The 27,359-nt window shown below is 39.2% G+C and overlaps 2 protein-coding genes and 1 pseudogene across 5 annotated transcripts in view; 1 reads left to right on the forward strand and 2 right to left on the reverse strand.

Annotated features, from left to right (window-relative positions):
• The window catches only part of Ppt1 (Palmitoyl-protein thioesterase 1), a 482,953-nt gene that overhangs the window by 244,386 nt on the left and 211,208 nt on the right, over positions 1–27,359 (forward strand). The window lies entirely within an intron of this gene.
• On the reverse strand, positions 2,426–3,052 carry LOC143342655 (uncharacterized; annotated as a pseudogene).
• LOC143342662 (uncharacterized) lies at positions 11,441–12,195 on the reverse strand. Its single transcript, XM_076766781.1, has 2 exons — positions 11,890–12,195; positions 11,441–11,764 (listed from the first exon to the last, which is right to left on the reverse strand). The coding sequence occupies exons 1-2, from the start codon at positions 12,193–12,195 to the stop codon at positions 11,441–11,443; spliced, it is 630 nt and encodes a 209-aa protein (XP_076622896.1).

Here is a 27,359-nt window from a genome sequence, read left to right on the forward strand (position 1 = left end):
TCTTTGCCTTCCCCGACTGTACCGGAACAGGTCGGGGAGGCACCGCCTTCCTGCTGACCGCTCTTCCGGCGAGGAGCTCCTCCCGGAAGGCGGCCAGCTTGCCATCAATCATGTCCCCAATCCTCCTCAGAAGATCGTCTTCTGAGGAGGACGGGGACTTCTTCACGGGCGGAGTGCGGGTAGAGGGGCCCGCGGTGCCCCGCACCACTGCCGCCGCACTCCGCTTATTTACCTCCGCCGAGGGACGCGGCGGTGGAGGAGGAGGGAGGATGGGAGGGAGGGCCGCGCTGTTCCACAGCGCCTCTGCCCTCCTCCTCCCTTGTCGCTCCTCCTCCAACAGGAGCTGCAGACGGGCGTTCCGCCCTCTGAGCTCCCGCGCCGCCTCCCTCATTTCCTCTGCCGCGGCCTTCAGGGCCTCCGCGCCACATAGCCACTAACCTTGCCTTAAATCTTATTCCTGATACAACAGCAAAGTCCTCTTTGGTAGAAAAAATCCACTTGCATTTTATCATCCTTTTTTCTTTCGGACGTGCAACTAGATCCCAAACTTTATGCCGTTTCAGTTGATGTTATTTCGTCTTCCATTGCTTGTTTCCATTGGGCCCATTCCGGCGACAGTTTCGCTTCCTTGACGGATTTTGGAATTTTTCTATCAGTACATTTCATCACCCTTTTTCCTTTTATTTTTGTTGACCTTCTCAGATCTTTTTCTTTATCTAGTGTTTCTTGCTCTTGTCTTCGTAAATATTCTCTCACTTGAATCGCTTCTTTTGTCGTACCCTTTTTTCTTCCTCCTCTTCCTCTTGTCGTTGGCTCTTCCAGCAATATATCATTTACTTGATTATCATCATATATTTCGTCTACATTGTTTTCATCGCTTAGAATATCCACCCTCGCATCATCATAGTCACTACTATCTTCGCCACTCATTCTTTCTTCTTCTCTCAACTCCGCTTCATTCTCTTCTCTTTCTTCTGTTCTCGACTATTCATTTGTAGCTTTTTCGTCCTCCAACTCTAATCCAACAACAATCAAGTTCCTATTTTCATCATCTTCATTATTTTCTTTTTCTTTACAATGCAATAGATCCGAACCATTCTTCTCTTCGTCAAATTTTACATCGTAGTCGCTTTTGATATTTCCTGTTTTAATAATGTACACGTGATAAGTACCACCGTTATTGTACTCCATGAAGATTCCTCTTATTGTTTTCGATTCAAATTTTTTTTTAATCCCTCCTTTCCTTAGTGCGTACGCTGCACAGCCGAATCTTCTCATATGTTGTATGTTCGAAGGTTTATTGTGCCAAATTTCATACGGAGTTTTTCCATGAACCCGTGACTTCACTCTGTTTCTTATATAGGCGGCTGTACATGCTGCTTCTCCCCAAAATTTTAAATCGAGTTTAGAATCTGCTAACATTGTCCTTGTTGTCTCAATTACAGTTCGATTTGCTCTTTCTGCAATTCCATTACACTGTGGGGTTATAGGAGGACTTAACTCATGTACTATATCTTTAGCTTCCAACCAATTTTTTAAATTTTTACCCAAATACTCTCCACCATTATCTGATCTAATCCTTTTTAATTTCAATTCAGTTTGATTTTCTTTTAAGGTGATCAATTTTTTTAATTCTTTTGCGACTTCACCTTTTTCTCTTAATAATTGTATAAAAATCATCTTGGAATAATCATCTACTACTGTCAATATGTAATTTTGGTAATTATTTAGATTAGGGTACACCTCATCGATTTCGATGATTTTGAAATATGTTGTAGAAATATACATTTTGAACAACTTTTTCCTATACATATTACCCCCGCTCGCGCTTGGTGAGATATTTGCAAAAAACTAGTGCTATTACATATTGAATTCTGCCCAGACGTGAAAACTCGTGGCCACGTATACGCTCAACGTATACACTGCCGATGCGTAGACTTTCTTCTGTTTTGATTCTTTGTTTTCGATGAAACTAAGATATGTTATAAAGGACGATAAAAATTCAAAATTGACACGTGTAGGCGGGGAAGGGGCTCTGCCCCTTCCCCTGCACCCCCGCCCCGACAAATCAGACCCTGACCTAACTTAATCTATGTTTCTAAATGTACTTCCAGATAGATTAGGTTAGGTCTGGGTTAGATTATTATATTGGGGAGGGGGTGCAGGTGCTTACACGTGTCAATTTTGAGGTTTTCTAAAGGCAACATTTTCGCAAAACAAGTTCGACAGATCAGAAATTGGTTAATTTGAACGTTTCAGTTTAACCGGTATGTACGTCGTTTGCTGGTCACACCGACCGTTTACGAAAACGCTGTGTTCAACGCTCGGTAATGTGTAGTGGGAAAATTGAATATTGCATTAATTAGATTAAATTTCGAATTTTATTAAATATTTCATAGATATTATTGCATTAGGGGTGTACATGTTAAGCACCGGTTGATTCATTAATGGGAAACACGTCCGCCATTATATTAAAAAACGCAACAAGACGATCGTTAAAATTGAATTTTCGTCGAAAGAGAAACTCTGCTATGTACCCAATATAATGGTAGGTGCGTATTCCATAGCGGGGAATATTCGCCCGTGTTTCCCGCCATGTTCGCTCTATATTTTGGGTATGAGCACCGCTATTTGGATCCACAAAGTTCATTTTGTGGTTCACCGTTAAATGCTTATAGCCTTTGTGATTCAAACAGTCATATGCCTTCCAACAGTCCGAAATGATTGTTGTCCCCGGCTTAATTTTTCGTTGTATAACGGAAAGTAACGTTTCGCTACTTCGGTCTGGAACCGGCTCAATAAAAAATTGTTTACTAGTACGATCGAAGCCTCCAAATACCCACTGTCCACTCATAAGACGACCTTTATTATATTTCCGTTTGCCAGTTTTTGCTTTATCGACTTCGACAATTTAATTTTCGCCTCCTATTTGAACTGAATATTTTTCAGTCCATAAAACACACAATTCTCTGCAAAAGCTCGCCCAATCAACAACTGTCGTAGATACACCCAGTTCTTTCATTAAAAATGTTTGCCGGGGTGGCCATAGCATTATGTGGTAAGCTATAAATCTGCAGATGGCCTGAATTGGTATGCGTGCATGTTGGAACCACGTATTATGTAACGCACTAATTTGTACTAGGCATTCTTTTTTCACGCGTTTTTTACTACTATTCTTCGTAAAAAATGTATTCCGACATTTAAACATTAATCTCTTACGATTAAATGTCATTTCTTTCTGACATTTTGTGCAAACCATGCTTCCATGAATTACCTTTTATTCAATTAAATATCTATTAATATTCCGTAGTCGCAACAAATATTTAGAAATTCATAGTTACCTTCCGCTCAATTAAAAAATCTATTAATTTCTTATAGTCATGACAAATATGTAAAAACTCGTATAATTTCATTATAGTTATATGTACTATAACACTATACGCGAAAATAATGTTATAAAAGTGATGCTTTGGACGAGTTAATTGTGCGTGCTTCTTTACCTCGTGACGCGTACTACTGCACTAATTGTAAGGAGAAAAAAAAAAGAATGAAAACAGAAGAAAGTCTACGCATCGGCAGTGTATACGTTGAGCGTATACGTGGCCACGAGTTTTCACGTCTGGGCAGAATTCAATATGTAATAGCACTAGTTTTTTACAAATATCTCAGAAACTAAGCGCGAGCGGGGGTAGTATGTATAGGAAAAAGTTGTTCAAAATGTATATTTCTACAACATATTTCAAAATCATCGAAATCGATGAGGTGTACCCTAATCTAAATAATTACCGTCATTTTTATTACCAAATGTAGGTGGTTTAATAGGACCTATCAAATCGGTATGCCATAGCTCCATTATTCGATTCGTCCTTCTTCCTTCAAGTCTTCGATGGGACTTTTTTGAAGTCTTTCCTTCGATGCACGGCTCACATTCATTTTTCCAGTTATTTGTCATCCCCAACACTAAGTTTTCTTTCTTCATTTCTTCGATAATTTGTTTTATTCGCATGACCTAGCCTCTTATGCCACACATCACTTTCCTCTGTTACTGCTGCAGTTCTCTCGTGTTCTAAAAAAGTTCTTACATATAATGAATTTTCAACTCTTACCGCTGTCATTTCAATTTCATTCGGCTGTTTGTATACGATCGCTCCGAGTCTATTGAAGTTAACATTGTATCCTCTATCGGTTATTTTGGCAACTGAAAGAAGATTAGAATTCAGTTCAGGCACACATAATACATTTTTAAATCGCTTTCCTGTTCCTTCTTCGCGGGTGGTAAATTTCTCCTCGGTTCGCGACACTCCGCCGCAATATGATCGAAGCGTTGACAATTAAAGCATCGTTTGTTCTTATAGCATTCTGCCGCCATATGTCCTTTTACTCCGCAATTGTAACAATAAATGTCACTCTTAGGGCCTTCTTTTACTTTTCGCAGCGTTTCGCGATCTCTGGATGTCCGATCTTCTTTTCTTCTTTCTCTTCTCTGTATCTCTTGGTTTAGAGCAAATCTTATGTCGAATATGGATAAATTTCATTGCGTTTCCAAAACTCGTACGTTTAGATCAAATTCGGGACGGAGCCCTCTTAATATATACATCTTTAATTCGTATTCTTCAATCTCTTTCCCGAGCTGTTTACATTGATTCCTCAATGCCTCCACTCTGTTTATGAACGCGTCAATGGTTTCGTCTTTACCCATTTTTAAATTTGTCAGTTCGTTAAGAACTCTAGTTTTTAGTTCCTCAGTTCCTCAGTTCCTGCAGCCATATCTAGTTTGATCATTGTCCATAATTTGTCTGCACTTTTTTCATGGCTATATTTAAGTAATTGTGCCTTACTCATAGTATTAATCATTATCGTTCTTGCAGCATAATTATTATCATCTCATTCGTCCCATTCTTCCCACTTATTTTCATATTGATTGCTCCCTTCAACTGGTTTCTCAATTGGTTTGACACCGATTACTCTTTTCCAGAGTCTTTTCGATCTCGATCTACCAATTTGTGAGTTATATGAACAAGAATATATTTATTAACAAAAACAACCACACTACACAAAAGATACGGACAATCAAAAACACTGATGTAAGAGTACGATTTTTTCCTTTTCCTTTTTCTCTTACTTTCACACGTCTTTATCTCACATATGTTTCAATCCTCTCTGTGTCGTTTCTCTATTCGTACTGTTCCTTCGACCTAACGTTCGGTCGCTCACGCTCTCTTACAAATACAAACACTCGTCCACAACTTACAAACAAAATTCACATCCTTATTTGTGATAACCATATTACCACAATATATTTGACTTAACTTTACATAACAAAATAATCGAAATATTGGAAAAACAATAACGTGCACGTTACCGTTCAATGGAAATCTGATGGATCTCAATTTCCCTCCTTCCACTAAGATGTAAAAATTAGTTATTTATTTGTAACATTATCACACGCCGTATATTAAAACGTCCACATTCGTCTTGCCTGTTTTTTTATTCCCCTCTGAATTCATTACTGTAAAATGGAATACATTAAATTGACTGCTATTCATGCAGTAGAATTTTATTTTTAATTCTTGCCCTTTGAAAACCTACGGAGACTAGACTATGTACGTATATGTGTGGCGACACCGTCGCGGCCGCGGAACCAGAAGTAGAAGCTGCGGCCGCGCCCTCTTTTTGCGCTGACGATGGAGCCAATGGTAAAAAACGGTTGCCGTGTCTGGTAGTTTTCCGCAATCGTTAAAACGTTCGGTTTTTGTTCGTAACGGACCTGGTCCCTACCGGAGAGCCGCGGTAGCATTCATTCCGAGTTCGCCACATGTCGCAATCGTAGCTCACGTCGTCACGGTCTCGGCCTTAACTTTCTACCGTTCTCGTTATTCGCTTATTGTTATCATTATTGTTATCGTCATCGTTATCGTTATTGTTATCGTCATCGTTATCGTTATTGTTACCGTTATTTATTACTCAGTTAATTGTTGTGTTTGTGCCTGTTAACTGGTGTCTGCACATTCGTACCTCCCGCCTTTCGTTACCGTTCCCACGCGATCTAGTGAAAAATAGTCACGGTCTAGGGACCCGACATATCTACGCCCCTTCTTTCTCCATCCTCGTCGTTTCTACGACTCAGCGACCTGCGAAGAGTATAAACAAAACACTGTCATCAACCTGCATGAGTCATTGCTGTAACAGCAGATAGAAAAAATAGAGATAAAGTTTATTTAATCATAATCCTTCTTAAGATTTATATAAAACATTTTAAAAAATTTTTACAAATAATGTATATGCATTGGAATAATTATAAAACTATAAGACGTATAATCATCATTATCCGGGAGCTGATCACGCTCAAAATCTAATCAGACCTTGAAACGAAAACATAAAACTTAAATGTAAAATTTCATTGAAATTCATTCAGCCGTTTAGACGCAATCATGTTAATAGCATAGGAATAAAAAAAAAAAATTTTTTTTTTTAATAGTCACAATATGATTAGGGGGTCTTAAAATGTGTATTTCCGCTAAATAAAATTGGTAATTATTTAGAAAAGGGGAGGTCTCACCGATTTCGATGATTTTTGAGTATGTTGTAGAAATCAACATTTTGGACAACTTTTTTCGATACATATAACCGCCGCTCAGTCTTAGATTTCGAGATTTTTCTTCAAAAAGATTGCTGCTACTACAATGAATTCTGTCTATATGTATATGTCTGTGACTCTGTATATGTCAGTCCACGATCGCCGATTTTTTCTCTTGTTTGTATTAATCGGCATGACAACCAACGACAAATAATGTATAATATGTCAAGCTAAATCTAGTTCTGCACTGATATCGAATATTCCAAAATATGGAACTCGCCAAATACATTATGTAGGCTATTTAGCTGAATTCTTCTTCCGTCGACAATATGATTTTAATGATGGAATAATGAAATTTTTCGAAATAATGGCTGAAATCTTTCTCACTTCTGATAATATCAATAAAGAAAATTGAAATAGAAAATGAATGCGTAGCCGACCACCTTACGGCGGCCGGTATAAGAAAATCTAACCCAGACCTAATCCATTATATTAGTTACTTCGTTATTAAGTAGAATAGTTAGGTTTAAATAAGGTTTGGGTCAGATTTTTTTATGCTAATATTCAAATCGAGTTTTTAAACACGCCCGTTATACGCATCTATTGCCGACCGCCTCAATGTATTTATAGAAACAATAAACTTTTTGAAGAAAAATCTCGGAAACTAAGGCCGAGCGGCGGTTATATGTATAGGAAAAAGTTGTTCAAAATGTTAATTTCTACAACATATTAAAAAATCATCGAAATCGGTGAGACTCTCCCTTTTCTAAATAACTACTATAAAATTTTCGAAATTTTTCTTTCATTATGGTACTTTCCTTATACCTTACATAGGTCGGAAAGTAAAAATGCTGGAGCAGTTAAGACTTGGAATCGTATGCCGATTATCGCGAGATCGTATTTCAGCTGTTACAAGAGAAAGAAGGAAAGACTCACACTAATGTTCTTTATCGATTTGCCGATGGTGCGAAGGGCCGAGCTCACGTACACGTGGCTCATGCAGTAAGGAAGTTCGTCGTCACTATTGTCGATTTCGATGCACTCAATTATGCCCGATCTGGCCACACTGCGCGCGCGTTTTATTAACTAGACTTACCAATTACTTATCCTAAAATCCTTAACCTATGACTAGTAAGTAACTAACATCACGTAACCTAGTTGATATCAGACGGTGCGTCGAACGCCGGCAACACTGGCAACACTGGCAACACTGGCCACCCTGGACAAGTTAGTGTTGACGCAGAATGGACTATCGCTTTCTCAGGAACGGTGAAATGAGGGACTCCCCGTTATTCGTAACAAAACACCTTTCTTATTTTCTTCGTTCCACGTGTGTTGACTCTCTAACTTCTCTGACCTGAACGTAGTCGCGCTCGTTCGACTCTAGCGCGCTTCACTCCTCGGACCTAATGGTCGATTCCCACAAACTGCGTCTTTCCGCTGCCATCTCTCGGCGATTCTGTTAAATCCTGTCCATTTGCACCAAATCTTGCAAGATGGCGTCTGACGTCGTACACTTGTAGCGGTATACCCGAGGTATAGGAACAATGGTAGATACGTGCTTCACTTTTCCCGTATGCTTTTATTCTTTTATATCTACTCTCTCGGGAGGACAGTACGGAACAACCAAACATGAAGGGAAAGACTCTTGTACCTAACCTTAACTTAACCTAGACGTACAACTACCTATTGCATCTATATCCAATGCCAATCTTCGGAAAATATATATCTAGTTCTTAACTTAGTAACTTATTCTATCGGAGAGTACCGCTACAATATTCCCCTCCTAGCGGTTTGGATATCACATTCAAATTTCGAACTGCGAATCTCACAGTTTTACGTGAATACGTTTTTGGTATAACTCTAGGTTGGTCATCCGTTGTTTCTATAAATGCAGGTTTCAGTCTTTCAATGGTAACATTAATTGGCTTCCCCTTATAATTAATACAAAAAACATCGTCTGATAATCTATCTAATATCTCGAATGGCCCCTCATACGGTGGCTCTAATGGTCTTTTTTGGCCATCCACCCTAAGAAAAACATGTGTACACTCGTATATTGATTTGTGTAGAAAAACTTTCTTTTTACCATGATGTGTTGTCGGTACGGGTTTAATTCTTTGAATATACTGCCTAAATTTATTAATGAAATTTTCTGGTTCTGCTAAGTCTTCCAAATGGCTCGTATGAAAAATTCACACGGCAATCGAATGGCTATACCATACAACATCTCCGCTGATGTAGCCTTGATGTCCTCCTTGAAGCTTGTGCGCAGCCTCAGCAACACGGTGGGTAGTACCTCGGTCCATTCTGGGTTGTCATGGCAAGTTATGGCTGCCTTCAATGACCGATGCCACCTCTCGATCATCCCGTTAGCGGCAGGATGGTAGGCTGTAGTTCGGATCTTATTGTACCCTAAAAGCTTGGTGAGCGATATAAATAACTGGGATTCGAATTGTGTACCTTGGTCGGTTGTAACCGTGAGGGGTGTGCCAAATCGGGCTATCCAGGTACTGTAAACTATGGTTGCGATGGTATCCGCGGAAATTTCTGCCACGGGTACCGCTTCCGGCCATCGTGTGAATCGATCAATCATAGTGAGGCAGTAACGAAATCCCTTTGAAGAAGGAAGTGGTCCAACGACGTCGATATGTATGTGATCGAATCTTCCCGGCGGAACTACGATGTTTTTCGGATCCTTCCGTATGTGACGTTGAATTTTGCTACGCTGGCATGCCAAGCATGTGCGTGCCCATTCGGCTATTTGCTTCTTTATGTGGGGCCACACGAAGCTCTTGCAAATTATCCTTCGCGTGCTACGTCCGCTCGGATGTGACAGATTATGGACTGCGTCGAATATCCTCCTCCTCAAAACTAGTGAAATGTATGACCTAAAACTATTATTATATTTATCACAATATATTTGTATATTTGTACTCTCAATCTGAACGCGCTGCAGCTTCCATTGATTAAACAAACTCGGTTCCTTTAGAATGTCTTGGAGCTCTTGATCGCGTTCTTGCTCCAGTGCAATCTCCTCCGTAGAAACCAGAACATGTAAATCCAGCGTCTCAATACGCGAAAGTGAGTCTGCTATTACGTTGTTTTTCCCTTGTATATATTCGATATTCATGGTATATTGTCCGATGAAGTCTAGCTGCCTTTGTTGACGTGGTGTAGCTTTATCCGTCTTCTGTTGACAGGTATACACCAATGGCTTATGATCCGTTTTGATTATCAGATTTTTTCCTTCAGCCCAATGTTTGAAATATTTTAAGCTTTTATACATGGCGAGCAGCTCACGGTCATAAGTGCTATATTTTTGCTGTGCTCTCTCCAGTTTCCTGGAGAAGAAACCTAACGGTTCCCATGCACCGTTATGGAATTGTTCGGGCACCGCTCCTATGGCCATCTCTGAAGCGCCTGTCTTTAGCGCTAGCTGCGCTTCCAGCCTAGGGTATCGCAACAATACGGCGTTTGCCATTTGTTCCTTACATAACTTAAACGCCTCTTCGGCTACGCTCGTCCATTTAATTACTTTGTTTTTTTCCTTGTTATACCCTATTGTCATTTGATTCAGCGGTATTTGAGCTTCGCCGGCATTCGGCAGGAATCTGCGGTAGAAATTAATTATTCCCAAAAACCGTTTGAGATTCTTGACTGTCCTAGACTTTGGATACTCGCGAATTGTCCTCACGCGCTCGTCCAGCGGTGATACTCCTTCGCTATTGACCTTCCATCCTAAATACTCTACGGTGTCTTTGGCAAATTGACATTTGTTTATGTTTATTGTCAGTCCGTGATCTTGGAGTCTCCTGAATAGGGTTCTGAGATGCTGTTCGTGCTCCTGAGCGTCTTTGGAAGCTACGATTATGTCATCGATATAGCATCTGCCACAATCTAGACCTCTTATAACGCTGCCCATCTTTCTTTGGAAAGCTTGAGCTGCATTGCACAACCCGAAAGGCATCACCCAATTCGTACAGGCCAAATGGGGTGATGATTGCGGTTTTGGGTCGATCCTCTTTGGTCATTGGGATCTGGTTATATGCTCTCCTGAGATTGATCACTGTAAATATCTTCGCGTTCCTGAAATCCTGTACCATGTCCTGAATGTGGGGTAATGGATACTTATCTGGTACGGTGATATTATTCAATCTGCGGTAATCCCCGCAGACTCTCCATTCTCCAGATTTCTTGAGTACTAATTGCAACGGACTTGCCCACTGGTTTTTGACGGTTGTACAGTGTTTTTCTTCAACATAATTTGACATTCCCTCTTTGCAGCTTCCAATTTATTCGGTGGCAAACGGCGTGCCTTTTCTGCAATGGGTGGGCCTCGTGTGGTTATGTAATGGCGAACCTCCTGTACCACTGTAGCTGGATTCTGCGTTCGAGTAATTTCTGGGAATTCCTTTAATAATGTTTTGTATTCATGATTACTATCTATTGTTGAAATCACCGGTGTTTTTAATTTTATGAGCGTACCAGTATTAAACAGTGTTGTGTTAGAATCTATCAACCTACGCCTGTTTAAATCAATCAATAGGTTGTAGTGTCTGAGAAAGTCTGCGCCAATTATTGCCTTACTTACATCCGCTATTAGGAACTTCCATAGAAATTGCCTCCGAAGAGCCAAGGATACGATAATGGCTTTATTACCATATGTGTTTATTGTGGATCCGTTGACTGCATAAAGTTTGTAATCCGTTGGAGTGCAACGTTGTCTGCGTGTTCTTGGAATTACTGAAATGTCTGCACCGGTGTCTATTAAAAAAGGAATCCTTGTTTCCTTGTCGGTGATGATGAGCCGGTTTTGTTTGATTTCGTCGCCGACCACCGCCTCTATTCTCGACGACAACCTTAGTTTTCCGTTCCGCTGCGTGCATCATGGCCTGTCCAATTGCAGGGTTGAACGCATTTAAAGGATCTCTCCTTAAATCGCCTATGGAAATAACACAGATCATGCTGTCCCTGTCTGTAACTGCGGTTAGCGCTTCGGTTGCGTGAATTGTTGCGACCCCATGCATTTCGTGAACGGCTGCGGCTTCTGGGCCGTCTCTTAAAACTACTGCGCACCACCGCCTTCAGTTGATTCAGTTTTTGTGTAAGCGCGGCTATTTCCGCGTTTAGTTCGCGCGAGGGTGCGCTGGCAGGTGTGTTCGCCTTGCATTCCGCAATGGCCGCCTGTTCAAAAAATGACCATTCCATTGTCTTGTCGGCCAAGATGGCCAACTTATCTAACGTGGCGCCGCCGTCCATTACAACCAAAATTTCTTGGATGCGCATGGGTAGCCTCTGCAGCCGCTTACTTCCGTTCCAGCGAGTAACTGCATTTCTCTCAACAGTTCAGAGGGTTTCCGTCCATTCAGCTCGATGCCGCTGAATAACTGCCGCAATTGCGTCTCTTCCGACGACGCTAATCTGTTTATTAGGGCCTCCTTCGCCCTATTGTACGAGTCGTCGCAATCCGGAGCAGAAATTATGTCTGCTATGACTCTTATCGTGCTATTATCCAAGTGGCGAAGCACGGATGTGCACTTTACCGCGTTGGACTTTACTCCGTAAGCAGCAAACTCCTTTTCCAATATGGCGAACCATAGCTTCGGATCATCCATCCAAAACGTTGGAAGTTTTACACTTCTGAAGTCACTTGCGCTTACTTCTGCAGACTACTCACTACCGTCGGGTTTCATTTTTATCCTCCCGAGGTTTGGCACCAGTTATGTAGCGGTATACCCGAGGTATAGGAACAATGATCGACATTTTATTCTTTTACATCTACTCTCTCGGGAGGACAGTACGGAACAGCCAGACATAAAGGGAAAGACTCTTGTACCTAACCCTAACTTAACCTAGACGTACAACTACCTATTGCATCTATATTCAATGCCATCCTTCGGAAAATATATATCTAGTTCTTAACCTAGTAACTTATTCTATCGGAGAGTACCGCTACACACTCTCGTGCCAGAAGATATTGGGCCAGGTCTCTCGACCATAACCCTGCTGGCACCTCGTCACGAACATTCGAAACGGGCAACTCTAAGCTTATACACAGCCGCACTTTGTCTAGTACATACTCTTGGATCGATTCACCTGATTTTTGAACTCGCATACTCATATATCGCAACTGTCCGCTCCGCGAATACACATATGTGACTGTCGCGACAAATTTATCCTTGACGTCTTCAAATGTTCGCAGTTCGTCCGTTTTATTCATAAGCCATTTTAATGCGCCATCCGCGAAATAAGTTTTAACCACACTTAACGCAATAGCATCCGTCCAATTATACATATTTTTCACCGCTTTGAGATTATTCAACTAGGCTCGTGCCTCTTCCGACGGTTCCGTTCCTCTGAACATTTTTATCGCATTTTGCGAGGCGGTGACAGACACTGATCAGTCAAACCGGCACTGAGCGCCTCTTACAACGCATTAAAATTTTGCGCCTGATTAGTTAAGATGGTCCCTAGCGTTTGCAGAGTTTGGGTTAGGATGTCTGCCTTAGACTCTGTTGACTGCGTAGATCGAGTTTCTTATTGAAACGTCACTTCCTTTTCCAGCTCACGGACTCGCCACTCGTACTTCTCTCGTTCCTCCTGACGTCTTTGTTTCTGCCGTTCAAGTTCTGCGCGTACTAGTTGAAGTTCCTGATTTTCCAACATACTTTCAAACCCACTATTTTCAACGCTTATCCCAAACATTAAAATTGACCTTGTGGAAATTCGTTGAATGTTATTACTCCTACTTCACGACATCAAGTACCGCGCACTTCCGTGACCTTCGGTACACAACACACGTGTCTCTATGTTCCAATTTGTTCATTGCGTGCGTTTTTACGTCTTAGTTTATTCACTTTTGCACATTTATCGTGTCAAAATATTGCACAGCATTTATCATTGTCATTTACCACGATTTAACATCTTCATTTTCCTTACTATTATCTCACTAATTATTTCACGAGTTATTTCACAAGTTTTTACTTATGTAATACAATATTTCGATGTCGCTTTAAGATATCGAAGTACGCGTTTCGCGAGGATCCAGTGCATTTTTCCTGGGTTGATGCAAAAACGACTTAATGTAGCGGCTGCAAAGGCGATATCTGGACGCGTGGCATTTACGAGATAAATTAGCGCTCCAATCAATTCTCGGTACGGTCTATGTTTCATTTCACGTATTTCTTCAGGCGTCTGAGGGCACATCACCGTTGTAATCTTTGTATTTGATTCGATTGGCGTTGACACACTTCTTGCTTCTTGCATAACGAACCTTTCAATCGTCTCTTCAATGTATCGCTCCTGGGATAGTCGAATTTGCCCTATTTCCCCATCGCGTTTAATGCTAATCCCTAATACATTTTTCGCTGGCCCTAGATCTTTCATTTTAAACATTAATTTTAACATAGACTTAATCGCTTCAAGTTTTTCTATTTTTCTAGACACTAAAATTAAATCGTCGAATAAATAACGAGAATTACACGGTTTTCTCCCGCTCCAAACACATACACGCATGGATCTGCAATTGTGCGCCTACCTCCACTATTTAATATAAAATTATCTAATTTTTTATACCACTGGCGTCCGGACTGTTTCAAACCATATAATGGTCTTAATAATCTACACCCTTTCTCTTCGCGTCCTTGATGAACAAACATTTCCGGCTGCTCCATATACACTTCTTCAATTAGTTGTTCGCCCTGTATATATGCTGCCACCACATCCATTTGATGAACGTGCATTTCCTCTTACACAGATGCAGCGAGTAGGGTGCGAATAGTCTCATATCTGGCCACCGGAGCAAATACTTCAGTATAATCAATACCAAATTTTTGTGTGTGTCCACACGCAACAAGTCTAGCCTTGTATTTTTCAATTTCTCCTTCCGGAGTAATTTTCTTTTTAAAAACCCACCTGCTTGTCAAAACTTTTTTATCTGTTGGTCTGGGCACGAGTTCCCACGTTTTGTTTTTTAGCAAATTTTCATACTCACTCTCCATTGCTTCTAGTCATGTTTTTTTATCCGATCGAGTTAAAACGTCTGATACAAATATCGGGTCGAATTCTTCAACGTTGTTTTGTTGATATATTTTTCTGGGTCTTCTTGGTTGGCCCGTTCTCTCAATCCTTGGGCGACCTAGCCCACGTTTTATCTCACGACTCTGTGTTTCATGTCTGTTTTCCTCCATCTCACGTTCATCCAATGGTTGGTCCGTTTCCAGGTTTTCATTATCTTCTTCCTGCGATTCGTGATTCTTATCATCTTGTTCCTCGACAGTAGGATCAGGAAAAATAAATAATTCGTTTTGCTGTCTTTTACCTGTAAGTATTTCAAAAAATTTAACATTCCGGGCTTTAATTACTTTTCTCGTACCTCTTTGCCACAAACGATATGCCTTTGAGTCTTCTGAGTACCCTATTAATATGTACTCATCGCCCTTTGGCTGAAACTTACCCCTATTTGGTCCCTTATATAATGCAATTGCTTTACTTCCAATAATTCGTAAAAATCCTACATACGGTTTCCGTCGTGTCCAAGCCTCGTATGGGGTTATTCCATTAAGCGCCTTTGTTGCACTTCTATTCCTTAAATATGTCGCTGTATTTACGGCTTCGGCCCACAGAGAATCGAGTAAGCTAGCTTGTATCATAATACACCTCGCCATCTCGACTAGCGTGCGGTTAGCGCATTCTGCCACGCCGTTTTGCTGTGGTGTGTACTCGACACTTAATTGATGGACGATTCCCTCTTCTTTAAGAAAGTTTTTAAATTCTTTTGAGAGATACTCTTTCGCATTATCCGTGCGGATTTTTTTAATTTTACACCCCGTTTGTTTTTCAGCTTTTCTTTTAAAATCTTTAAACGCTTGGAGTATGTCCGATCGATTCCTAAGCACTATTGTTTGAGTATATCGCGAATAGTCATCAATGAACGTTAGAAAATATCTCGCACCCCCGAGAGATTTGCATTTCATGGGTCTGCAAATGTCTGAGTGAATTAAATCGAGTGGCTCTTTCTCGCGATTTTCGGATCTTTTAAACGGTAGTACATGAATTTTACATTTCGCGCAAATTTCACAATTTAAATTATTAATAGATAGTGTCGCAAAAATCATACCATCGACCATTTTGCCATCTTTCATATTCTTCAGATCGTTAAAATTAATATGTCCGTATCTTTCATGCCATCTTATTAGTTTTTCATTAATATCAGAGCTTGTTTGCAACGCACGTTCATTTTTTTCGTCTACGATATATAACTGATCACGCTTCCTAGCTATCAAAATCTTTACATTATTTTTATTTTTAACCATCGCGCGATCTTTTTCAAATGTTATCGTATAGCCGCGATCTGTGGCACGAGATACTGACAGAAGGTTGTTCCGTAAATCCGGTACATACAGTGCATTCTCCAATTTGATCGATTTCAGTAAGCTTCTACCCGTTTTCGTATTCAAACTTACATTACCTATACCAGTTGACTGCACCCATTGGTCGGCGGCTGTATATACCTTGTATTACTTATCACTGTTTACAATTTCAAATTTACTACGGTCATTACACATGTGCCTTGTCGCGCCGCTATCAAGACACCATACGCTCAATCTTTTGACTGGTTCCGTATTGTACGCGATCGCGGTCATCGCTTCGCTTAAACTGTACGAATTTTCGCGTTTTTCTATTGGTTTAGATTTACATTCTATATTTTTATGTCCGTATCGTCCGCAATTGAAACACTTACCATTAAACTTTCGTGGTTTCGCTTTATAATCTTTCGCGTACCCTCGTGTATATTTTTTCCGATCAAAATTGTCCTTTACATGTAACGCATCACTTTTGTTTTCATTCACACCTGACTTCACATCACGCTCATTCTGTCTAGCCTCTTCTTCTTTTATCTTCACCGTAAGATTATCCAACGTAGGTATATCATCTCGCGATTCAATTGCGATGCTAAAGTTTTCAAATTCCTTCGGTAACGAGATCAACAGGATTATGGACAATAATTCGTCCGAAATTTGGATACCGGCTTCCCTGACTTGATCTGCTTTTTCAGAAAACTCTTTTAAATATTGCACAATAGTCGTACCTGGTTTTCTTTCCATTCGTAGGAGTTCCTTGCAGAGAGTCGTTTTCCTTACTGGCCCACGAGACTCAAAGATAATTTGTAGTTTGTCCCATGCTTCCTTTGATGTATTCGCCTTTTTGATATGAAGAAGCTGACCATGCGTAACGCTCAAAATTATCAGTGCCAAGGTCTTTCCATCCTTTCTTATCCACTCTTGAGGGTTTTCTACAGGTTTTACCTCACTACCGTCGACGTATTGCCACAAGTCGTTAAATGTTAATATGCTTCTCATTTGTACCATCCACAAATCATAATTGTGCTCTGTTAACTTTTCGATGTTCGAGAACATACTAGATGCGACCATGTTCCTGCACGTTTCTTTTACGTATTAAACACTTCGACACTTTTTTTATATATATTACTTAAGGAGCATGCTCTGGGCCTTTGTTTAAATACGTAATATATTTAATACAACAGGAAATAAATAAATAAATATGAATGAACGCATGCTGGCTGTTGCAGCTCGTAATGCAAATCAAAACATAACATAAGAGAAACGTCGCGAGAAGGCGTCTCCAAGACGAAAGAAACAAAACCGTCAACGATGTGAATGACGCGCATCTCAACGACCTATTTAAATCAAACACATATACATAGATCGCTTTCTCACAATTAGTAATAGCGATTACCAGATCATCTACATAAAGTACCACATATATATTTTTCAATATATTTCCTTTATCTAAAATATAAATACATCTATCAACAGATGAATTTTGAAAACCTTTACTTTTAAGAGTTTGTTCAAATACTTCAAACCAGCATCTTGCTGCTTATTTTAACCCGTAAATGGCTTTATTTAATTTACAAACTTGATTTTCTTTATTATCAAATCCTTCAGGAACTTTCATATAAATTTCCTCTTTTAATATACCGTTCAAAAAAGCAGTTTTCACGTCCATATGATGAACTGACAAATTATACTGATTGGGAAATGCCATTAAAAATCTGAAACTTGCTATTCTTGCAATCGATGCAAATGTTTCATCATAATCAATTAAATATTGTTGACTGAAATCTCTCGCAATAAGACGAGCTTTATATTTTAATGGGGTTCCAAATTCATCGTTTTTAATTGTAAATACCCATTTACAGTCAACAATATTTTTGTTTTCGGGTCTTGGCACTAAATTCCATGTTTCATTAACTGTAAGAGAATTAATTTCCTCTTTAATTGCCTGTTCCCACCGAATTCTATCGTCCCTATTTTTAATTTCCTGATACGATGTAGGTATCTTACAAACAAGAGATTGAGCACACATCATATAATCATTTTGCTCATCAATCTCATTATACGAAATAGGTGGACGATGTTTAATCCTATCACTCCTTCTTACCACGGGCGATAATTGTCTTTTACTACTAGATGAAGGGCCTGAGATATCTGTTTCAATTACCGATTTATTAAGTTTATGACTTAATTCGATATCTGTATTTGCCTTTAGTGTTTCGGATGCTACTATATCTGATTTATTACTATGAGATTTATGAAACATCACTGATTTCGACTGCATATCAGGTGAATCAGTTTCAGACTGTACCTTTACAGTCCTGGATGCCAAATCGGTTTTATTATGATGGGAGTTTTCTGGATTAACCCCTTCAGGCTGTACCATGACAGGCCTGGATTCTAAGAAATTTGTCTCATCTACAATCACATCCCTAACTATGGCAAATTTATTATTTTCCACGTCGCACACTTTATACCCATTCGATTCCTATCCGACTAGAATACCTTTCCAAGACTTTTCTTCGAATTTTGTTTGTCTTGTTTTATTATGTATACAGGGTGGGGCAGTAACTATTAGCACCTCAGATATCTTGGAAACTATAAGTTTCACAGAAATGTTTGCTAAAGTAAATTGCACAGTACGAAGGGCGCTATTGGGTGGCGATAATAGTTTTTTTGCAGGTGGAGGTACTTCGGACATTTCAAGGTCACATCCATTTTTTTAAATGGATCGGTATGTTTTTGCTTCCGTATCACGATAGAGGATCTTAAAACGAGTTCAACGACCTATTACACAAGGTCATTGAAGGTCATAGAAAGTAGAGAAAGGCGATAATACTTACGGTTTTGGTAATAAATGAAACATACGTATTGTCAACAGTAGAGGAATGCGTAATGCTTACCGTTTACTTCACTGAGAATAAACACTGCTTGAAGGACACTTTAATAGTTTGCAGAGTAAGATAAACATCATAAGATTAGTATTGATAAATCGGTCAATCCGGCACGATGTATCCGTTTGAAGAGCAGCTTGATATGCTTCTTATTTATGGCGAATGCCAACAAAATTCTGTAAGGGCTACAAACTTGTATGCTGAACGATATCCACATCGGTCTCAGCCTTCGCGTCAAACATTTAAAAATGTGTATGATAAACTTAGGCAAACCGGTAGTTTAAGTGTTCGTAAAAGTGAACGCCAGAAACGAGTAATTAACGAAGAAATGGAAATCGGTGTGCTCTAGAAATTCTCATATTAGTTGGCGACAAATTGAACGCGAATCTGGTATTAGTAGGAGGAGCGTACTTCGCATTTTGCATCGTCACAGATTTCATCCGTATCACGTTAGTCTTCACCAAGAATTGCATGGGAACGACTTCATGAATCGCGTTGAGTTTTGTCGATGGGCTATACGTCAGATTCAAAACAATGAGCTTTTTTTTAATACCGTCTTATTTACTGATCAAGCAACATTCACAAATCACGGGAATGTTAATTTGCATAACGTGCATTTATGGGCAGCGGAAAATCCACATTGGCTGCGACAGGTTGAACATCAAAAACAATGGTCTGTGAATGTATGGCGCGGTATCATAGGTGATCAAATTATTGGACCTTATTTTATCAATGGAAATTTAAATGGCAACGTCTATGCTAATTTTATTAAGGATACATTGGGTCTTTTGCTAGAAGAGTTATCTTTATTTACACGACAAACCATGTGGTATCAACATGATGGATGCCCAGCATATTATTCATCGATTGCGCGAAGGGAACTCGATGAAAAATTTCGAATCCAATATCGTGGCCAGCTCGTTCACCAGACATAACACCTTTAGATTTCTTTCTGTGGGGAACACTGAAAGAGAAAGTGTACAAAGAAGTAGCAACTACATCTCACGATATGCAACAGCGAATTATTGCAGCCTGTGCATCAATAAGTTCTGACGCTGTAAGACTTGCAAGTCAATCAATCGTAAAAAGAATCCAACGGTGCATTGACAGTGATGGTCATCATTTCGAACACCTACTGTAAACATGTTTCATTTACTACCAAAACCGTAAGTATTATCGCCTTTCTCTACTTCCTATGACCTTCAATGACCTTGTGTAATAGGTCGTTGAACTCGTTTTAAGATTCTCTATCGTGATACGGAAGCAAAAACATACCGATCCATTTAAAAAAATGGATGTGACCTTCAAATGTCCGAAGTACCTCCACCTGCAAAAAAACTATTATCGCCACCCAATAGCGCCCTTCGTACTGTGCAATTTACTTTAGCAAACATTTCTGTGAAACTTATAGTTTCCAAGATATCTGAGGTGCTAATAGTTACTGCCCCACCCTGTATAAATCGTCGAACCGAAAATTTTTAAATACTTTAATTGAGGCTTTTTATTATACCACAATTCATATGGTGTTTTTGACTCTTTTAAAGCCTTAGTCGGAGTTAAATTTATCAGAAACGTAGCAGTAAGGACAGCTTCACTCTAAAAAACCTTTTCTAAAGGGTATAGCCGAATAAGGGGGTCAAATGTGCCTCCAAACCGAATTGAACGAACGATGGGTCATTCGATAGCTTATCCAAAAAAAACCATGTGTGCAAATTTTTAACTTGAAATCTCGACCGTGGGGGTAGTAATGGGGTGAAAACGAAAATCATGTTTTTGAACAATTTCTCTTAACCTATTGAGTAAAAAAATGTAAAAAAATTCAGAGACACTTCGGGTACTGGGACACATATTTTGGGAGATTTTCAGATTTTTTGATTGAAGAACCAGAAAAATGCCAATTACGCATTGAAGGAGGTCCGGAACTACTTTTATACTTTTACAGTAAACACGTAATGCTATTACTATTATTCTCAATTTTTTTCAGATTTTTCATTTTGGTGCGCCGCAGTGAAAAAAAATAAAAACCGATTTTTTCCTCATTTTCTGCGTATTAGAGTAACTTACACGTTGAATTTTTATGCATTCTTCAATATACGAATGTTTTGTACACTGTTTAATGTTTCTGCACTAAGCAGAATTACATAACAATTGAAAGAAATAAAATAATGCAACCGTTGAGGGCAACATATCCTAAAAAATCAACGGCGTTGGTGGCGTAGCGTTAGAGTGTCCGACTGTGGAACCGCTGGAAGTTTTTTTACCGTAGGTTCGAGTCTCTCTTTGGGACTTAGTATATTTTTTTATTCGTTATTTTTTTTTCAAATTCTAACTATATAACAATGGTTTACATTTATTTATAAATGTTCTAAAGGCATTTTACAAATATTTTAACCTGAAATATGTACAAGTATAATTTTGGAGCGAATTTTGCGTAGGATGATTTTCTTATCTCCACATCATTTGAAAATAACTTCAAAATAATTAACGATACATATGGTTAAACTATTGCAATATATAATAAACAGTTAAAATTCAAAGTGGTTTGAGAATTCGGTTTATGACACTGTTTTCTGGTACATCGTCGTTATTAGGAAACGTTTTTTTCGTAAGATTATTTCAATAATTTGTAGTTGATAAGAAATTGGAATTCTGAAATCTAATACAGGATATTTAAATCCTTCACTTCTGTTCTACATTTGTACTTCAATACCCTCAATAGTGATTGTCCTATCATAAACATACGAATATTGAATCTGTACGAATGAATATACTCACGTTAAGTCCTGAGTGAACCTCTGGCTTGCACAAGGAATAGACAGAATAGGAAAGAAAGAATAAAGTTATGGATTTAACGTTTCGCACCTCGCGACGCACCAGTTTCTCTTTAGCAAGTTACTCTGTAGCAAACATTCATATTTATCAAAGAAAGAGAAAAAAAAGGAAAGATCTGCTTGATCGAAGGAGGAGAAGAAGTAATAGTAAGCCAGTATACAATCTTCTGCTCTGATCCACTCACAATAGTCAAAGGTAAGAGATTTGAAAACTAACATTTCACATTAATTTCAGTGTAAAAGATGTTAAATTATAATCGTGGTAAACAAAAAAAAAAAGACACAAAGACGCCCCAAAATTATACTTATACATATTTCAGGTTAAAATATTTATAAAATGCCTTTAGAACATGTGCAGGGAATGAAAACCGTGACGCTCGCTGGGTCTGCCCTGGCGAGAACATACGGGAAGTCTTGCGGGAAAAAGTAGATTTCTCTGATGTTTAAACGAAATTTCTTTAATTATACACATTAAACACCAAAATGAACAATAACCACAAAGAACAAACACAACTGGTACAATTTCACGTAACAGTATCGGACACGATATGCGTGTTAAAGCGCGATAATCGCGCTTGTTGTATATAAACTCGCGGACACTTGTCGCGGTGCCGGTTGACACAGAGGAAGTGATCGTGCGATCGATCGCAGTCGATAGCCGACCGCGTGCGGCGCGGGAATCGTTGTCTTCAGACGTTATGATCTGCGATTTTGAATTCTTAACAGAACATTTATAAATAAATATAAACCATTGTTATATAGTTAGAATTTGAAAAAAAAATAACGAATAAAAAAATATACTAAGTCCCAAAGAGAGACTCGAACCTACGGTAAAAAAACTTCCAGCGGTTCCACAGTCGGACACTCTAACGCTGCGCCACCAACGCCGTTGATTTTTTAGGATATGTTGCCCTCAACGGTTGCATTATTTTATTTCTTTCAATTGTTATGTAATTCTGCTTAGTGTAGAAACATTAAACAGTGTACAAAACATTCGTATATTGAAGAATGCATAAAAATTCAACGTGTAAGTTACTCTAATACGCAGAAAATGAGGAAAAAATCGGTTTTTATTTTTTTTCACTGCGGCGCACCAAAATGAAAAATCTGAAAAAAATTGAGAATAATAGTAATAGCATTACGTGTTTACTGTAAAAGTATAAAAGTAGTTCCGGACCTCCTTCAATGCGTAATTGGCATTTTTCTGGTTCTTCAATCAAAAAATCTGAAAATCTCCCAAAGTATGTGTCCCAGTACCCGAAGTGTCTCTGAATTTTTTTACATTTTTTTACTCAATAGGTTAAGAGAAATTGTTCAAAAACATGATTTTCGTTTTCACCCCATTACTACCCCCACGGTCGAGATTTCAAGTTAAAATTTTGCACACATGGTTTTTTTTGGATAAGCTATCGAATGACCCATCGTTCGTTCAATTCGGTTTGGGGGCACATTTGACCCCCTTATTTGGCTATACCCTTTGCCCCAGCAACCATTGCACGAGCCCTTTCGGTTATTGTCCTCATCATACGTTCCGACACACCATTTAACTGTGGAGTTCGCGTAACCGTTAAGTGGTAACTAATACCCTTTTCAACAAAATATCCCTTCATCTCGTTTGACAAATACTCTCTCCCGTTATCACAATACAAATTTGCAATTTTTAAATTAAAATGAGCTTCACTCTTTGTTACATAGTCTCGAAAGACTGAAAATACATCTGATTTATGTGTGATCAGGTACGTAACACAATAGTGAGTGAATTCGTCTACAAAAAGAACAAAATAATTTTTGTCATTAATTGTCGAAGGAGTGATTGGACCACAGACATCTGAATGTACTATAAACAATGATCGTTTTACATGACTTTTGTCTTTTGCATTTCTGAACGGTAATCGTGCTTGTTTCCCCTTTATACAAGCTTCACATAATCTATCATAGACTTTAACTTTATCTAGTTTGCCCATCTCTAAAAACATTTCTTTATTCTTTAACTCTAAGAATTTATTTTTCCCGATGTGGCCTAACCGTTGATGCCCTAATTCATAATTACTGGTTTCATTTAATAATATCGTTGAATTTACTTTATTTGAACAAACCGTATGTAGGATGGTTGAGCGTAAAACGTTAAAGTTTCTCAAAACAGGCTTTATTCATAAGAGTGGCCTCCAAGGAGTCCGGGCTAAAACTAAAACTGTCTTCTCTCCGTTCTCCCTAAAATACCCATTCACACACACACTCATACATACGCAACCCGGTGCCCGGTGGCACGTGTTCGATGACACGTGTCCGGTGGCACGTGTTCGATGACACGTGCCCGGTAGCGGTACCGATTGTCGGCAGCGGTGCCGATTGTCGGCAGCGGTGCCGATTCTTCGAAAGCGGCACGTATAATTGCCCACAATTTGGCCATCCTGACCTTTAATCGTCCCGATTAAACTATTCCGATACTTAACATAATTAACCCAATATAATATAAATAATAATCTTATAATAATATACCCTAATTAATATAATGTCACACCTATCTTTGCTATGGGAGCCACGAACGCATATTTTCGGCCGCCCAACTCCCTTTATATGGGATCTGGGATACTTGAAACCCTTCAATATCCTTGATAACGTATCGATCGTTCCTTAATACTTTCGCGACTTCGTATAGACCCTTGAATTCTGGTACTAATTTAGGCGTATTACTGCTATTTTCAAAGTTCCTAATCATGACTTTATCTCCTACTTGGTACACTCGCGCTGGCTTACGTTTCTTATCAAAATTCCGCTTGTTCGCTAACGACCGTTTTTCTATTTGCTCGGCTGCCCTTGCACGTTTGGCAATCAGATCTCGATCGTTGCCTTGTTTTCCCGCGGTTTCTAGCGCATCTCTCAAACTATCAATAACTTGACCACGCTGCTGCATTCCGAATAACAGCATGCTCGGGGTTTCTCCGGTAGATTTTTACAGTATTGTTACACACATATTCCACATCTGCTAAAATCTCATACCATTTACAATTTTTCTCGTCCGCCAGTTCGGCTATTATCGGAAGAATTGTCCGATTCACACGTTCGGCCTGCCCGTTAGCTCGCGGTGAGGCAGTAGCAACCTTAATATGCATTACATTTTGTTCTTTCATAAAATCTTCGAACGCACAAGAAGTAAAACACGTACCTCTATCCGAAACTATTCTTATTGGCCTACTATACGTTTCAAAATAATTCTTTAAATTCTAATAACCTCCGCCGAGCTCGTGCTTTTTGTCGCATATAATTTAATGTACTTCGTAAACCCATCGACAACCAAGAAAATGTGTCGTTTTTTCGCAGACCGGACTTTCGACATTGGTCCTAAATGATCGATATGGAGAGTAACAAACGGTTTATTCTCCTTTGGGATTCCATGCAAAAACCCCTCTTCCTTTCCTGACTTTGGCGTAAAAGCGATACACTTTAAACAAGCTTCTATATGACTGTTTACTTTTTCTTTTAGTTTTGGAAACCAGTAACTATTTAAAATGTTTTCTACTGTTTTTTCGGGACCTACGTGTCCCATTTCGTTATGGTATTTTTGTAATATACTATACTCTAATAGCGCGGGAACATAAAATAGAGCACGATCCTTTATTTTCCGATAGATAAGACCATTTGTCATTTCAAAACTTTTATCGTTGGAATTTTCTAATTTTTCTCTGATTTTAACTATTTTCGGATCACTATTTTGACATAATGCTAAGTTCCTATCAAACGAATTATCATTTATCACCAAAATTTGCCGACTGAGCGCGTCTACATGACCCATCCGGGAGCTAAGTCTATGCTCAAGCGTGAAATCGAAATTTTGCAATTCTAAAACCCATCGAGCTATCCGCGGATTTGCTTCTTTCTTATTCAAGGTTAAACTAAGAGCTTGACAATCCGTAACTACTTTAAATTGGATACCCATTAAATACGTCCGAAACCTTCGTAATGCATAAATGATTGCTAGCGTCTCCAACTCGAAGCTGTGATATTTAGCTTCTGTGTCCGTAGTTCTCTTTGAGAAATAGAATACGGGATGAAATTTTTGATCTGTTTTCTTTTGCATCAAAATCGCACCAAACCCTATTGCACTCGCATCGCAATGTAGCTCTGTTTCGTCGCGTGGACAATAGATACTTAATATTGGAGCTTTAATTAATAAACTTTTCAATGTTTCGAACGCGTGAACTTCCTCCGGTCCGAATGTGAAATCCACACCTTTCCTCGTTAAATTATAAAGCGGTTTGGCTATTGTCGAAAAATTCTCTATGAACTTACGAAAATATGAACAAAGGCCAATGAAACTCTGCACATCGCGAACGTTACGTGGTACCGGAAATTTCCTTACGTCGTTGATTCCACGTTCGGTCGGTCGAATGCCCTCGCTCGTAACGACGTAGCCTAAATACTCTAATTTAGTCTGCAAAAACTTGCATTTATCCAACCTTAACTCGAGTTTATTCGCGACACATAGCTTAAAAACTCGCTCTAAAATCCGTAAATGATGATCTATTGTAACAGTTGCAATAAGAAAATCATCCAAATACACCGATACATCCCCAGATGTGATTAAATCTCTAAATATCTGCGTAATGTATCGTTGGAATTTCAGTGGTCCGCCCTTTAAACCGAATGGCATCTTCGTGCACTCGTACTGTCCCAGTGGCGTAACGAACGACGTATACTTAATTGAATTTTCGTGCATCTTAATATGAAAAAATCCGTCCTTTAAATCTAATAATGTGAAATATTTTTTCCCTTGCAACAGATCCAACTGATCTTCTATCAGTGGTAATGGAAAATTGTCCCGCTTAGTTACTTTATTTAATTTCCTAAAATCGATACACATTCGCAATTCTCCGTTTTTCTTCTTAGCTAAAACAATCGGTGACGCGTATTCCGACGTACTTTCTCTAATTGCACCTTTTTCCAATAGATCTTCAATAATTTCTTTTAATTTTGATTTTTCTGCGTAAGATAACCTTCGCGGATTACAATAAAAAGGTTTATCGTCAGTTAGCGATAATTCCATGGTGTTCTGGTTTTGCGGGATCTCGGGTCTAATTGGTTTTACGTAACATTCCTCGAACATTTGGCGCGCTTGCTCACGGACAGTGTGGGGGATGTTTTCGTTAATTATCAGCTGTGGCGTTGAACTATCTTCCACTAAACGTGACTCTATATTCATAATTTCAAAAACCTCCGGGTCTAGTTGTACTGACATTCTTGCGACCTTCATGAAATCTCTGCCCAACACTATTGAATTCCTCATTGTTCCTTCTTCTACTACACGTAAATTTACATTATGTTTCATGCAATTAAGAGTAATAACCCCTTCGATCTGCCCAACAATTTGCATTACACTACCATTTATACCCGAGAATCCGTTACCGTTTACAGCTCGACATATATAACTTCGCGGTACGCAACTCTCTTTTACGAAACTAATGGGACTGCCAGAGTCAATCAACGCATCTAAATTTGAAGAAAACGACTTACATTCTTCGGTAATCTCTAGTGTTACCGTTGGAAAAACCTCGTCGTCCACGTTCCTTGGTGTGGTGACGTAGCTGACGCTGCTCTGCGGGGCTCGGCAATTTTCGACCTTATGTCCTGGACTGCCGCACTTGTAGCAGGTACCTCGTTCGCGTTTCGGCTCTCTGCACTCCGTCGCGTAGTGCCC

The sequence above is a fragment of the Colletes latitarsis genome, chromosome 1, assembly GCF_051014445.1.
Source record: "Colletes latitarsis isolate SP2378_abdomen chromosome 1, iyColLati1, whole genome shotgun sequence".
NCBI classification, from domain to species: domain Eukaryota; kingdom Metazoa; phylum Arthropoda; class Insecta; order Hymenoptera; family Colletidae; genus Colletes; species Colletes latitarsis.

What these genes read in the sequence shown, in the direction of transcription:
- LOC143342662 (XM_076766781.1), bottom strand. Translation starts at nt 12,195, where the DNA reads ATGGATGATCCGAAGCTATGGTTCGCCATATTGGAAAAGGAGTTTGCT. An exon ending in AGTTACTCGCTGGAACGGAA is followed by an intron (nt 11,765 to 11,889) that starts GTAAGCGGCTGC and finishes TTTTTTGAACAG; the next exon opens with GCGGCCATTGCGGAATGCAA.